Below are 16,819 nucleotides of genomic sequence, written 5' to 3' on the forward strand. Positions count from 1 at the left end.
ACTACAAGGTGCTGATGTTTGTGGGTCAAACACTTAAGCCGTCCATTGACTGTAAAAAAAAAAATCCCTTTGTGTGTCAATCTCTGTCGACTTACTTTTGAAGTAAAACTTTAAGCACTGTGTGTCACAAAATATTCCCACACAGTTCCTTCTATAATGATGTAAATCTGCTCAAATTAAAGCTGAGACCATTATTTTACTTCAAATTAAATATGCTGAAGCTCAGAGCCCCCGAAGAACAAAAGTAGGCAACTCTCCAAATGCTTACACACTTGACTGGATGTCACTGGCTTCCAATAACAAGTTTATTTAGAGGAGGAAATGCCAAGTTTCATATTTCCCAGACTTTATATCTACTGCAAGTTCTGTATGTATCCTCGAGGCAAGTAGAGCCGGTGGAAATGCCCCATAAGCGATTAATCGATGAATTGAGAAAAAAAACGTCACATTAATCGATTATGAAAATAATCGTTAGTTGCAGCTCTAAGTAATCTAAGCCCAATCGTAATTGCACTCCCGGATGAGAGCCCACTTATGTTACAACCCAGCTCGTTGAGGGAAGCAACATCAAAACACCAACAAGATGAGCGATTGTTTAAATAAGGAGGCAATAGTGAATAAAGTAAGTAAAGGGAATGGACAGTGGAATAAGGACTAAATGACTAAAAGAAAAGCTAAATGAAACAAACCCCAAATGAGAAACCCTGTCTAAATGAACCCTATTTACTTTGTAGAAAATACCTCGTCTGGATCTAGACAAGGCGAACACACCTAAGGTGACGCTTTGTGGGATCAGTTTTTTAAAAATCTTAAATCTCGTGCCCAAATGTGGTTTCCCTCTCACAAACAAGTTAAATTCCACTCAAGGTAACAATATACCTATATATACTCCTTGTTGTCCTCCTTTGTTTGGGAGTCCACCTGCTAACTCCGCCCACCCGGTCCAGTGACAGGTGGGGGGGGAACCACCCACACGACTTTGCATACACAAATCACAAGATCAGGCTGGAGAGGACGCCGGCCAACGGCCGTAACAGCAGCTTTGAATATAAACCCACAGCCATCGTTATGATGTAAAGTGACTCTGGACGTGTAGTGTCGGACTGTTTCCCGCCGTGTCCACCTCCTTCCAAACCTCCTCGTCTCTGCATCGGCTTCTGCTCATGTCACCTGTTTGTGAGTGACCGCGGCGTCCACTTCATCACTCCAGCCGGGCAAATAGCTGCAGTCCATGTTTTTTTTTGTGTGAAGTCAACGTGTCGTGCCCTGCTGCAACATCAAGACTGACTGTGATGTTTGTCTGGGTGTCATGGCTTACAGGAGTAAACCACTGAATTTCATTACTTTGCAGCCTGCAGGCCTGGCTTGTCATCTCACTTCTTTGTCTCTCTCTCCCTCCACCCTATACATCCCTCCATCCCTCCTTTCATCGCTCTAACTCTCACTCCGTCTCTCCAGGACTCCCATTTTTCACCTCCCTGTTCCTAAATCATCTCCCTCGTCTCACCCGGAGCTCTGCGCTCCTCCTCCTCCCCCTCTCTATATCTCGCTTTGTGTCTCTCAGGGTAAACAGTGTTTCGCCTGTTGAACTCGATAATCAACTGTTTTTCTCATAGAGCACACACAACACACACACACACACACACACACAAACAGAGGAACATATCCTCATTCTCACACACACACACACACTCGCAGGCCTATATAAGTCAGATAATGATGTGTTTTGGAGGCATTAGGAACAGCAGAGCAGAACCAAATGCCTCCATACATGTGAAACAAATAAATTACCACTGTGTGTGTGTCTCTGTGAGTGTGCGTGCATGTGATCAGCGAAGAGTGAAATGTGTGTTAAAAAAAAAGGGATTTTTATGTTTTTTTTTTGCTTCACTTGATTGTGTTACAGAGGTAGATGCTGCTGTGTGAGTCAATCTCAGCGCGTCTCATTGGAAGTGACAGGACTGTATTAGATATATTCCTTCCTACATATATGTATATATATATATAGATATATATGTATATATACATAGATATAGATATTATATATAAGAGGACGTGATGTACATTTTGATTCTCCTGCATGACCTTCCTGATTCGTTAATGCCCACAATGCTCGTCGACTCGTCAACGCGACACGCTCCGCGGGATACTCATCGGTCCAGAAACCTGTTGGTTGGGTATCTTCTCGTCTGTGTGGGTCCACGAGCTGCTGCTCATTCTCGCTCGGATCGTTTATTATACGGAGCGTCGTGGAATCACGCTCTGTTGAAAAGAGCGATTTTGCAAATGTTCTCGGTTTATTTTTAAACAGTCGAGGGCGGAAGAGTTCATCGGGGGGGAAGAGAAAAATATGAAACTAATCATGTCGAAAAGTACGAGAGTGTAGCGTCACAAAGTAGTTTCATGTTTGTTTTTGTATTTCTGTCACTTCTCTGACTGACTTGCTGCTGTAAAGGGTACCTTTTGGTGGTGGAGGGTCATATAATATCTAACCTAACCTAATCTAATCTAATCTAATCTAATCTGATTTCTGTTTGACCGTAAACTCATAATCCTCTGCTGTATGAACGAAGTAGGTATTTGAATATGTAGTCATTTTTTATTTATTTATTCATATGTTATGAGGAGATGATGGATGAATACAGAGACATAAGATACATCTTCTGCTGACGGCTGATGAAAGACGAGTCAAACTACACAGAAAGTTGACAAACACACAACTAACCCACAACTTTTTACAACCATTTTTTATCTTCACTATCTTTTTCTATTCTTTAAAGGGCCTCATAGTCATGAATGACAAACTTTGGTTAAGTTGTTTTGTGGTAAATACATTTTTGCAAAGAGGAACATGTAGGAAGCTGCTGAGCCGTGATTTATGACGTAAAAGTGTCACTTCTAATCTGGTTTGGACTAAATGAGATTTGTTTCCACGTCCCAATCCTCCAACCTGAGCTCTCCTCTTTTTCTTTTCTCTCTTTTTCTTTAATTGCATGGCAGGAAAAAGGGGCCTTCACATTAATCACATGGGATTTGTTCCCGTTTTTATCAACCAGATAAATCGGTTTATTCTGTAATCTTGGAAAGTGTGAACAGAGCAATCCCATGTCTCGGAGCAAAGGAAATCATAGCACCTGGATATCACCTGATCGGCTGATGCTTTCATTACTAAAACGTGATTAATGTGTCTGAAGATGTTCCTCATTGTGGATTCTAATGCCACAATTAACGTCTTGAAATTCAAAACCAGGCCATCAGACATCAGACAATAGTGTGATGATGATTGGCTGCTGCTGCTGCTGCTGTAATCGTTGCTGTATTTAATATAAAGTGTCATCCTGCCATTGTTTGAGACACAAGTCGCTCCAGTTAACGTACAACTGACTGCACTGAGCCACGAGAGTGATTGTTGCTCAGACACTGCGGCTAAATGATCTGCTCTTAGTCATCTTCCTGAATGAGCGCTGGATAATGAGTCACGTTCCATCTAACAGTCTTATTTATCATGTCATCCTTATGCGGACAGCCACTTCTTTTGTTTTTCCTTAAACAAAAAAAATTCTGACCTTAACCATATGAATGGAAATGCATGCATATAAGAAACTGTACGTATGTATACCTGAGGGTGTGTGGACTCCATGGAGAAACACTATTTGTCCCGACATTGTCATCCTCCATCTTCTGCAGAGTCCCTGGCATGACATCGGGGGGGGGAAAAAAACTCAAATTCGTGGCCACAAAATATAAATTCACAAAATAATACGAGCCGGAGAAAGTACATTGATCTCCACGTGCAGACATTTACAGAATGTTTGATGACACTGCACTGTATTCTGGTGAAGTTATTGACAATTATTAATTAAAATATTCACCAAAGCAAGTAGTGTAATACAGTATAATCCAAAGAAAGCATGTGAGGTGAGTTTATTGGAAGCACGGTGAATCGCGGTGTAGTTATTAAATGTTTTTGAAATATCTTTTTTCCGGTTGTTGCACTTTGTAGACGGTCCCTGCACTCCCTGATCTCACTGACGCTTCTTGAGCATGAGTTTGCAGCTTGTCGTCTACGTCACTATGATTCAAAATATGTCTCACGTTTTAGTTAAGTTTAGTTTATTTCATTTAAAAAAACAACAAAACAATTGAATATAAATACAAAATTCTGCCCCTTTATCCCAAGTAATCAATTTAGAGAATATATAAAACAAAATTACAATAATATGCACAAAATGAAACAAGTACGTAAAATAGTCATAGCCACTCACTTCCCTCTTATTTAGACAAACAAGCATGTGCACGTGTTTCAACAGTGTTTCCTTTACATGTTATTGATCGTGGAATGGTCATAAATTGGCCATAAATTAAAGTCGTCGTCCCCCCGTGTCACGTGTGGAGCTCTGTAATCTTCATCTTCATATAGTAAAAATCTAAAAAAAAGCAATGCGACCACTCCAACCCCACACCTCAGAGGACAAACCCCCATGTTGAGACCCCTCTCATCTCAGCACCCACGGTGGTACCTCCACGCCGATCCCCCGTCCAAACACAACATGAGCCACAGAGCAGAACCCCAAACCACAGAGTCCACAAACAGGAGGTCACATCAGGTTTCTGTCAGGACCAAAACCACAGCTGTCAAAACATTATCATCCAAATCCTCGGAAGACGCAGACAACCAACCAAACTTGTGCGTGCAGACGTCAAATGTGTGGTTTATTATTCTCGTTCGTCCTGACTCGGTCCAGAGTAATAAGAAGTCCCCGCTGTTAAAGCCTAGTTAATGGTTTCTGTTGTTTCTGTGGCAACCGACCACATACATGTCCTCTCCATGGCTCTTATATTATTATTGTTATCCTGAACACTTCATCCTTTAATGCTGCGTTGTCACTGTGTTGATCTTTGACGATATTGACAAAGTTATTGATATCATTTAGGAGGTTGACGCTTTTAATTTACTTTCTCCCAAGAAGACAACAGTGGCCCGAGAAGTCTAGGTGCTCAGAGATTATATTGCATAACAAAATGTCATGATGTCCATGACTTAAGAACATTCTACAGGTGTGTGAGAGCGAGAGAGAGAGAGCGAGAGAGAAAACAATTGTTATAATTAAAATACAATTAGCAAATTGCAAAGGTTATTTTATTGTTTTATTGTTAGGGCTGCAACAATATTAACTAATATTATAATTCTGGTTTCTTTGGCTTCTCCGTGACTGGAAACAAATGATCTTTGGTTTGTGGAAAAAACAAAACAATTCAGGATGTCACGAGTTTGAGAACATTGCATTTTCTTAATTCAGTTGGACAAAACAACTTATTAATTTACTATTATTAACAGTTATATCTGTATGTTTGGCCTTTTTGCACATTTGGGGAGAACATGGATTTATTAATTTTTTTCTCCTCTTCTCCTCTTCTTTTTAATCCCTGATTTGGGGATTGGCGACCGTGGACTGGCGACCTGTCCATGGTGTGACCCCGCCTTTCACCCTATGTCAGCTGGGATTGGCACCAGCGACCAACATGTGGAGGATAAAGTGGTAGAAGGCCGATGGATGTTTTCATTGTTGTGTTAGTATTTTTGATAGAGTCATGTAGTAATGATCCATCTTGTTTTAAATCTATAAGTGAATATCTAACCCTCTTATCATCGTCATGATAATCTGGATTTATTTTGACTTCCACTCCAAGATAACGTTCACTTTTGATATCTGGCTTCTGACTTCTGATATCTATTATTCAACCGTTTAGGAATAAGATGTGTGACGCGCTGGTGAATCTCGTCTGTGATTGGACGGTCGCTCTGTGGAAGTCCTTAGGGCCTACCGTAATGACAAGTATATGTGCGCAAAGATACATTTCTCTGCTTTCCGGTATCCATCCATCCATCTTCTACCGCTTTATCCTCCACAGGAGGGGTGCTGTGCCAATCTTAGCTGACATAGGGTGAAAGGCGGGGTCAGACAGATCGAATTTTCTAGGAGTCTCGGAGTTACGGTGCTGAGAAGTACGCGTGCCAAATCCTTCAACTCTAGTGTCAACTAACACCTTTTTCTGGCCGTACAGTTTTTTTTTCTCAAGGATACTTGAGCACAGAGAAGACACAGAACCAGACTGTGAAGACCACGTTTGGGACATGCCCTACAGCTGTTGCGCTGACCGCTCTTTCACGTAACATGTATCACTCTCACACACACACACACACACATACAGAAGTTCTGGTCAGTCAGTTTGGATGCGTGTTGTTCAGCATTCCACCGACTATTCTGGTCCATCTGGAGCCAATCTAACCCAACTGTGAGCAACAACAATGCTCTGTGTGTGTCTCTGTGTGTGTGTGTGAGTCTGTGCTCAAGCGGTAGATAAACAGAGAGAGTGAAAACTCCCGATACCAATTGTAAACAGACATCAGGAAGACGACGCAGGTGTGTGTGTGTGTGTGTGTTTATATTTCCGTCTTTGTGTGTCTATTGGGTTATTGTGCGCTCCTGCAGGTGTGTGTGTTTGTTTCGCGGTGTCACTGGAGGGGAGTTTGTTTTGTAAAGCTTTTGTGACAATCTGGTTTTCATTTCCTGAAGGAGGATTTTCTTTTGCTCTCTCGTTCTCTCTCTCTCTGCCCGGTCTCCTTGCCACTTTCTCCTTTTGTACTTCAAAAAATTGACAGTAAACAGACAAACAAAACCTGTTCCTCTGAAGAATCCAGCACAAAATAAGTCACATACTAATAGCTTATATCCAGAGATTACATCAATACTCATGGATAACATGCATGGAAATAAAATTGTAAATAATCTGACATATCCTCTAGAAATGTCTGCTTTAACCAATAAAAAATAATGTTAGATGTTACAGAAGTGGCAACAAAAATGGTTTTATATTGTGAAATGATTGGGAAAAAAGTGATAATATATCAATTCACTCAAAATAAATAGTTGTTATTCTAGTTTATCTTATGTATAGACAAGAGAAATAGTTACATTCAGTTTTATTACAGCGGTGTTTATAAATGTCACCTAAAAAAGTCAGTTTCTCATGGTTTTTGGTTCGTTTTTCTTTTTTCATTTTCTCAGGATTTCTCATTCATAAAACATGTGGCAAGAATAGAGTTTGAGACTTTTAATTCATCGAAGAATCCAACAGAAGGTCTTGTTTTTCTGGGTTAGTCTGGAGTCATCGTGGTCAGTGCTCGTGTGTTTTTAGAGCAGAGTTTTGATAATAAGGCAGATGGGAGGGGGAGACTGCAACCAGGCTCCTATTGGACAATACCAGCTGTCAATCACACTTGTGTCCATTGTTGTATCATCTATTTTCCTCTTAGTGTGACCGTGAGTTCATTAACTCATCAGGAAAATGTCAAAAAACAGATTTTCATTCTCATTTTCTTCCATTCAAACGGAGTTCTTTTTTTTTTGCAACCTCCGGGGGCGCCCCCTGGTGGCTAACTGCTTCACTCAATCCATTTTAATATACAGTATATACTGTTTTTTTAAATGTAAACCTTCTCTTTCGTAGATCTGGACAAAACAAACGGTTTCTTGTCCAACTGTAACACGAGTCCTTAACATTTTCAGAATAACTGCAGTTTTATAATCAGGACGGAATAACACTCGAATTTCACTGCGAGTGAGAGTTGTGGAGAAGTTGTATTACATCAGAGCTGCGGTGGGAACACTGGAGGAGGACTGTGGTTGCCAGTGAGTCATCTTCACACCTCTCTTTTGCTCCATGCAAAAAAAGCCCACTGCTTTGCATAGGCAGCAAATTAAATATCATAACTTTACTCCTCCACTCTTTCTCCTCATCCTCGTCCTCTCTGCTCTCCTCCCTCCCTCCCTCTCTCTCTCTCTATGTACCCTTGTTTTGTGCTTCTCTATTTCTCTCCTGCTGCATTTTATCTCTTTCTTTTCCACCTGCCTCTTTTCTTTTCAGTTATTTTATTTTTATTTTCACACTGTAGCGAGACGGTGCTTCAGTAAAACTGTATTTTTTTGCTTGAGTTCGTCTGGACTCCACAATTAAAACGGACACAATTGTGGTTGTGAGATGAGATTATTTTTGCTTTGTAGTATGTTTTACACTGAAAACACGGCTTGGGTGAAGCCAATTCTTTGGGGATTCACTACAATGAAGGCTGTTCTGTCCTTGATTAGGTTTTTAACAGCACGGATTATGTCTTCTTGTTCTGGCCACTAATAGAGTTAATAACACTCTTATCGAGCGCCCGTGGAGATCTGACTGAGGTCTATTGTAGCTGCGCGCGCGTGTGTGTGTGTGTGTGTGTTGGTTCGTTTCTCCATTTCCTCTTCCTCATAATTCCTCTCCTCCCAGATAATTCCCCCTCTCCCGCTGGGCTCTTCTGCGTTCTCTTTCCTGTGTTACATTTCCTTTTATTGCCTCTCCTCCAGGGTGGAGACGGGTCACCAGGTTGCCATGATAAAAGCATTGAATATTGTCCAGCTTGAGTGGTCGGCGTCGGAGAAATGAGTTTTCAGAAATGTCAATAATTTCAAAGAAGGTAAATAGCCGAATTCGGGTCTGCTAAGTGAATTTGAAGAAAGAAATAAGAAGAAAAAAGAAAAAAAAGGGCAACCGAGTGGTGCATTTCCTGTCAGTGCGACTGTGAAAATACTGAAAATACAACAAGAGCAGCCTTTTCTTCTCACTCCATCAGCTGCTGCTGCTGCTGCACACAAACACAACAACAGTAATAATATAAACACAGAGGAAACATGCATATCAGCTTATTTTACAAGTTAAAGCGTTTGCGGATGTGTGCGGCCTCCTTTTTTAGAGTTTTATTTAGCATTTAAAACGATTACAATGCCACTATAATGATTTCACTACAGACACTGCTTTCTTTAAACACCTTCAAAGGCGTTTTATGGACCGTCATGACCGAAACATGTTGTTTTACATTTAGCCTCACTTTACTTTTATTATTATTATTTGATTATTATTGACATTTATAATAATCAAATAATGATTATTTTACCCACTTTTAATGACTTCCTTTTAGCTTTTATGTCCTGTTGAGAGTTTTATGTCTGAAATTGTTTTGTATCCCTGGAAGAAGAGATCTTGTGTCTCAATAGGACCTTCCTAGCTAAATAAGGGATACATTTAAAAACGATTCCACTCAATTGCACTTAATAAGACGTTGCACCTTTACCCAGCGTTACGCTGTGGTCATGCACAAACACAGACACTGTACGAACATAACTGTCTGTTTCATTGTTATGGACATTGAACCTATTTGGCATCAATGACTTGAGAACCTGAGAGAGTGAGAATATGTTTCTGTGTGAGAGCAGCAGCAGAGAGTCACACGTGATAAGAAAAGGTGACAATAATGTACTGTCAAACACATTATATAGATACTGTAAGTTATACAGAGGGTGTTGGTTAACTTTGGTGGAAGTTCCTCATGTTCCTGTCTGTCTTCAACTTCCTCTCGTCTGTCAGTCGTCTATATTGTGACGCATCTCCACTGCACACACTCATTTGTCTTCGCCGCCGGTTGAGATGTTTTTGAGAAGGTTACATGGAGTATAAATTAGCCTTTAGTCAATGAAAGCCGTGTTTCCATCATGATAAAGCTCGGTTCGCTTGCATTTGGTCTCAGAACAGTACCTTTATTTGATATCATGATAAGGCTCGGTTCGGTTTGGAATGGTAAAGCCTTCGGGGTCAGGCTTGCATTTGGTCTCAGAACAGTACCTTTACTTGTTAGGCGGGATGCGTGCTGTGCGAGATACGTAGCGTGGCGTTGTACCAGCGCGCCGACAACAAACGTGTCACGACGGACAACAATGCAGGACATCCACTCACGAGTCTAGCTTCATTCATACCGTACCATGACTCTGGTACCGCGAGGGAAGGGTACCAGAAAAATAGAAGGGTTGGGGCCGGTTATTTTATTACTATTCCTAATGGAAATAAAATCAATACTGTACTGTACCGAACTGAAACACGGCAAAAGTGTCCAGATGTCCACCTCCATGCCTGCCAGTGTGTGTATATACAGCATATGTGTGTGTTTTCACTCAGCTGTGAAATGAGTGAGTCATCCCTCAAGTTTAGGAACTGAGATTAATGATGTAGAATGAAAGAAGTTTAGAAAAGCGTTAAGGCCACCTCTTCTCTCCCTCTTTCTCTCTCTCTATCCTGCTGTCTTTAGCTCTTTCTTTGTCTCACTCCCCTTCTCCCTCAGTGTTTTTATGATGGCATTATTATCTCCCTCTTCCACCCATTACTGTTCAGGTCGGAGCAGCATAATGTATTTCAGGAGGATCGTGCCGATGCAGCGTTTCCCCACTTAAAGCTCATTCTGTGGACTCGACAGAAACGCCGGCTCCAAAATAACACAAGACAACAAAAAAACTAGCACTTTGAATTTATGTTTTCCTTACTTTTCAACATATACAAAATATTTTGTAGGCGAACAGTGTTTAGTACAGTCATTATTTGTTAGCACGTTGTTGTTTGTGCTGCGGCTCACGGGAGAGAGGTGTTACAGTTCAGTGGTGCTGATGCCTCAAAGATTCCGTTTTTGAATGGAAATTGAAAAAGGAAAGTATGATTTTTACCATCTTCATATCACAAATGACGAATAGCTACATTCCTGTGCTTACGTTCTGTCTTGAAAGGGTCACAGGAGGAAAATCATAGGTGTCAATAACCAAATAAATCATGGCTGAGATCCATTTAGCTTCTATACTGTCGTTTGTTTTCATTTTTTGGTTTTCTTCAGTTTCTGTTACGCTGTCCCGACTCCTTCAATTTAACAGATCCATCGTTAAAGTTTTTAAAAACACCTGACTGTGCTTTTCCTGATGAAACATGTCAAAATGTCCGCGGTGAAAAATGAGCTCCCGTCACGAGGCTATTACTTGGTTTACAATCAATATACTGAATTCATTTTATTTTGTCACAAGTCAGAGTATCTGCCTCTAAATCTTCAGCTTTTCTCACCCAATTTATCCACAATATTATTCTATTACAATAAACAATAGTGCGGTTCAGGAGACTCACAGATATCACTGTGTCCTCAGTGCCTTTCCAAAGTGTAGGTCGAGCCCACTAGTGGTTCTTGGTGGTATTACATGTAGACCTGAGAGAAGGATATGAAAACAATTCAACAAATCAAATAATTTGGAACATAAAATCTAAAATGTCATACTTAAAATGTAGCACAAAATATGGTGTTGTCACTTTGTTATCCACATTTAAATGATACATGTTGTGTTTACAGATAAACAGTATACTGTAGAGTAGTACTGTATGTTGATTTAATTGAGATTGTCATTATTTATGATTAGTTATTTATTTGAGATATATTTGGTTGGTTGATTGGTTTTGATAGATAGATAGATAGATGGACGGACAGACAGACACACAGACAGACAGACAGGTATGTAACTTGTGAGTTAGATAGCTCGCTAAATCGCTTGCCAGCTTGAAATCGTCAATAAAATATTACACTAGTGTGTAAAAATGTAAGGACACAGAGAATAAGGAATTAAATAAAAAAATATATATTTACAAAGTTCAAGTGAGCAATGTATGCAACATTATAACGATTATCCTGCAGTTATTACTCGTAGCCACAGTCGTTCTGCAAAAGTTACGTTAAAATGTCACTTAACTTTCTGTCGGGAAACCAATGTAAGACAACAAACTTATTCACACTCACTTTACCTCGTTAACACCGTTACTCGCGTAAACAAAAACTTTACTGTTTCTCCTCAGATCACAGCATACGGAGGGAGTGTGGTTTACGCCGTGTCTTATTCCATCGACCAGCAAGAACAAAGATCCATCAGAGTGACCTCAGAGCCTGACCTTATCATAGAGGTAAGTGTTCACACATTTACATACACTACTGAGCATTTAGCGTTAACAACATATCTGCTCAGAAAAAGATCTGCGGGCTGCTGCAGGTGGGCCCTGAAACGTAATTCAGTTTTAAATTGCTGTAAACTATGTATGACAGATTTCAAGAAATACTTAAAAGCAATAAAAGAAAGCCATGTTAATTTTCCTTTATCTCACCTCACATAATAGGTATATAGCAATATTGTGTCATTTTATGTGTAAGTATCCAGTGTCAGACAGTCAGCATACAGTTCATTTGTTATTTTAAATTCATCAATTGTTATTTAAGTTATGGATTACTACGCACTTTGAGAGTTAGAACAAATATTAGCTGGAGTACAGCTGCATGTGTTTAAAGAAGTTCAGAAATAAAGTGTAGTGGAGGCATTTAATCTGCACTGAATAATGAAAACAATAATATATAATAATTATTGCTGATCAGAGTCGTGATTGAAGGTTTGGGTGTGAAGCTCAGAGTATCTTTACAATTCCAAGCCGGCCCAGACACTATTAAGTTTAGGAATGGCTGGTTTAAGGCAGTGACAATGAATGTCCATCCATCCATCCATCCATTCATCTTCTACCACTTTGTCCTCCACATGAGGGTCACGGATGGTGCTGTGCCAATCTCAGCTGACATAGGGCTATAGGCCCTTGTTCTGACCGGGTCGCGGCCCTTGGTCTTCTTGCTGCAAAGGCAAGAGTGCTAACCGCTACACCAGCTGTGTGTGAGTGCCACTAATTTGTGGTCAGTACACAGTATTTGGTGTTTCTCTCTTATCGTGGTCACAAACCGCAGGAAACCCACGCGCAACAATGTGAACGTGTGGGTTTTTATCTGTTCTGTATTTGTTTCTGCAGCATTACTTATCTTTTCACTCAAGCCACTCTCTCTCTCTCCCTCCCTGTCTCCATTGAAACACCACTAAATGAAGTAGCAAATAAAAGCTGTTAAAGTCACACACACACACACACACTCTGTAGCAGCTACAGCTGGCGGAGAAATGCTGAAGTTAGCAATAAAAAAAGAAAATGCAGATGGCGTCTTCCCTCCCCTCGCTCTCCGCGTGTCTCTGTAATGAGCAGGTTGTGATATGATGTATGGCAGCAATAAGCGAAGCTACAACACTATTAGTTAACTGTTTATGTGTCTCCTGTTTCAGTAAACAACGTTGTGCGCTGGAGTTTGTCAGTGTACTGTACTCACACACACACACAGGGATGCTGCAGGTTGGAGCATGTGTGTGGGTGCACACGTGTTCACAGCGCGCCGGAGCCGCACAAACAAGTCCTGTTATTCTGCACAAAATAACTTCCAGCCAATGACATGTCGAGGAGGAAACTTGACATGGAATAATTTGAAGGATTTAACACATATCTGTGTTTATGCTCACACAAAAACACACATCAGATAAATGAAAATGTTTTTGTCCTGAAGACACTAAATTTGAGTTTGAATGTGGGCACAAATGAAGACAATGGCTGTTTTGTTTCTACTTTGTTTTCCGCCGTCTCTGAGGGTCAGTGAAGAGGCCTCGCAGAGAGAACAACAAGGAGGGAAGGAAAGATGTAGCAATGAAACGATAGGAGGAAGCACATTTAAACTGTGATTGGGTAAAGGATGAGAAAGGAGGAGGTAAGGAGCAAAGTTAGGAGGAAACAAAATCAACAAGAAAGAGACAAATAAGAGAATAAAAGAAGGACCGGAGAAAGGTGTTTTCAATATTCAAATCTTAGAGTTAGTGGTTTTTAAACACCGTGTCAGTGAGATGGAAGGACTGGGAGGAGACGGGAGGCGGACGAGGAGGACGAGTAGGAGAAGATGGACAAGAGTCGCTCCTGTTGTCAACAAAAAGCCTCTTCAAATTGTTTCAATAATGAACCACCTACACTCTGTCAACCAACTTTCTCCTTCTTTGTTCCGTGTCTTTCAGGCTTTGTCTTGTTGTGTTTCTCTCCCTCCTCCCTCCTCCCTCCCCCGCCGCCGTTCACCCTCTGCATGCATATCTGTTGTGATATGTGTTTGTTGCATCGAGCAGCTTCTCCCGGTTGTAACTCTTTGGCATCTGAATAGACAATAATCTCTCTGTCTCCCCCTCTTTTGTCTGTGTGGCTTTGTTGATTTCTGAGTCTTTATCTCAATCCGCGTGCACTCTATCAGACTCCATCAGCGCAATTGAAAGAAACATAAATACCGCGCTTCTCGCTCCGTCGATAGCAAACCAGTGTTTTTGTGGCTCGGTGAGGAAGAGCAGGTCGTGTGCGCTTCTTGTATCGGACGATCGGTGATTTGGTCCTCGGCTCCACAAAGCACTTTGCCTGTTAAAACGTCCTGGATACTCAATCGCATTTACTAAATCTATCCCTCCATTCATTCATCATCTGTACCCTTGTCCTGGTTCTCAAACTGTGGTACGAAATATCAGAAATACTGTATATACCAGGGTATTTTCCTCTGAGGGTTGTTGGAGAAGCTGGACAGGTCACCAGCTTATAGCAGGACCAATGTACAAATACTGTAAACTTATGTATTTATTGTTTCTTGTTAATAAACCCGCCTAAATGTATCCCTCTGGACCTTATAAGTTACAAGATCTAAGATTTTTGCATTCACAGATTTAAAAATCTATTCAAGATAATGGACAGTTTTCATTTTGGTTGCCATTTAATGACATCATCTGCTTTACCATGGGCGACAGTAGCTCAATGATAGAGCGAGTTGTCAACTCGAAGGCTGTGGGTTCGATTCCCGGCTCCACTGTATGAAAGTGTGAGTGAAGGGGTGAATACTTTAGTAAAGTAGCTTTGAGTGAGAAAACCGCTGTATAAATGCAAACCATTTACAACTTTTAGACCAAATCCTCTCTGAAGCATCAGAGTGAGGAAGAGATTATTTGGTACTTGGTCGGTGTTTGGTCTTTTCTTTTCTCCATATACAGTTCTAGCACGACTCGGCTTGACTCGACTCAGTTTGGTATCAGGCACGTCGTTTTCCATTAATATAGTACCTCCTCAACGCGTGAAGCTGCCGTGATCTCGGTGTACTATAGCTCACTGTAACGCCCTTTAAATGTTTTTAAAATGATGGCTTTGATTCTTGTGCCGGACGTCGCGCTCGCGACTCTTCCAGTGACGACACTCTCTGACCAATCAGTGGCCGGCAGTCATTTTAGTATCGTCTCAGCTCACTTGGAACCTCACCAGAGCAGGTACTAAAAAAAGAAAAAAAAGCACCAGATACTACCACTAATGGATAAGCAAATAAAACAAACTAGAACTATATAATGGAAAAGCCCCATAATGTATTATGACCACTCATTGTTTGGTGCTCATTCTGTCGCTGAAGCTCTCCCCATAAAGCACAGGAAATCAAATAGACAACAAAATAATTCCCAGGAGGCCCTTAGGTATTGTTTTGATTGCAGAAATTGCGCACGCTGTATTTCAATATATATTAAAGTTGATAATAATAATACGAGTGCACTAGTACCTGTGCCTGATCCACACAATGTCAGAGTTGACACACCACGCCACCATCGAGTTTGATGCGAAGTTGTATGAGATTTGGAGTCAGACAGGCGGATGTGCCTCACATTTACACATAGATATTAGTCTAAAACTCCTTTTTCATCAACACATATGGCATGCGTAGCCACGATTTCGTGCAAGTAAATTATTTATTATCTTGCCAAAAATGATTAAAAACTGCCAAATGGTCTGGGTGAATCTCCCAATCGCTGATCCTGATGTGAAATGTGAAGTATTTATTCACATCTGAGTAAGCTGCCACTATATATATAAAAAAAAAGATCAATTTCTGACCAAACTTGATGAGAATAAATGGACTGGTCAGTGTCTTGGTTATTGCCACGTGCTCTGACACGGGGCTAACGCATTGTTGGTCTCTTCAATGGATTTGTTCAAAATGAGAAAAATAATTGCCAACATTATCTTTAGAGAAGTGAAATTAAGTCCCAGTCATTAAAAATGATAAGTGATAATTACACAAAGGCCAGTGGAAATCTTGAAAATGTTCTTTTTTTTTTCTTGTCAGATGTTCTTTTTTCTGTTTTTCCATCTGCATCTCGCTGCTTTGCTGCTGCTGCTTCTCTCTCTCTCGCTCTCCATCCCTCCCCCCCTCAATTTCCTCTCTTTCAATTAGCTTTTATTTAATGGTTTATTGGCACGCTAAGGTCTTTCTCTGTCTCCATCTGCCTCCATCAGTAGTTGTCACTCTGTGTTATCCACTACATGCCATTGATCTGCTCTCAACAAGAGATACCGGTCAGATACCAGGCCTTGCACTCAAATCACTTTGCATTCACTGCATTTCACAATGTCAATAAAAAAAGAGAAAGACTGCAGCTCATTACTTAATGACACATCATTCACTCTCTCGCTCACTTTTTATTCCCCCCATCGTTTGGATGTGAGGGTCCTGATGGCAGACTTTTACAATGCACAAACTTTCTGCATTAATACATAACTAAAAGGTTTCTTTCTTTCTTTTTAACAGGGCGGCGGGATGAAGATCGTGGACAGAAGGTTCGGCCGGCCGGTGTATCCGTCCTCGCCAAGCACCAATCACGTTGTTCTCCTTCCAGAGAACTTTGTGGTGTCCGAGACGGGACAGGGGATCAGTCGGAGAGAGTTCTTGTCCGTGTTGGCCAGCGTGACCTCACTGATGGTGCGAGCCTCGTACAGCACAGAAACCAGCGCCGTGTACAGGTAGAGACGCGCACACACACACACACACACACACACACACACACACAAAGTTAATGTCAGTAAATAAAGCAGGGGTCTCTAACTCGATGAATATCCAGTCTGGTCAGGAGGTAAAAAAGTGTGTGGTATGAGCTTAAAATAATCAAATCCCAATATTTCATCACGATAATGCAATCACGATATCCATGACTTTTTTGTGTTTTTTGTTATTATATGG

General features: G+C 40.9%; 1 protein-coding gene across 1 annotated transcript in view; it reads left to right on the forward strand.

The window, feature by feature from the left end:
* The window catches only part of lama2 (laminin, alpha 2), a 182,816-nt gene that overhangs the window by 71,516 nt on the left and 94,481 nt on the right, over nt 1-16,819 (forward strand). Inside the window, exons 15-16 of the mRNA XM_044049818.1 lie at nt 11,749-11,853; nt 16,391-16,602. Of these exons, the coding sequence (XP_043905753.1) occupies nt 11,749-11,853; nt 16,391-16,602 (317 nt within the window). The remainder of the gene's footprint in view (nt 1-11,748; nt 11,854-16,390; nt 16,603-16,819) is intronic.

This window comes from Solea senegalensis, linkage group LG17 (genome assembly GCF_019176455.1).
Source record: "Solea senegalensis isolate Sse05_10M linkage group LG17, IFAPA_SoseM_1, whole genome shotgun sequence".
Classification (NCBI taxonomy): domain Eukaryota; kingdom Metazoa; phylum Chordata; class Actinopteri; order Pleuronectiformes; family Soleidae; genus Solea; species Solea senegalensis.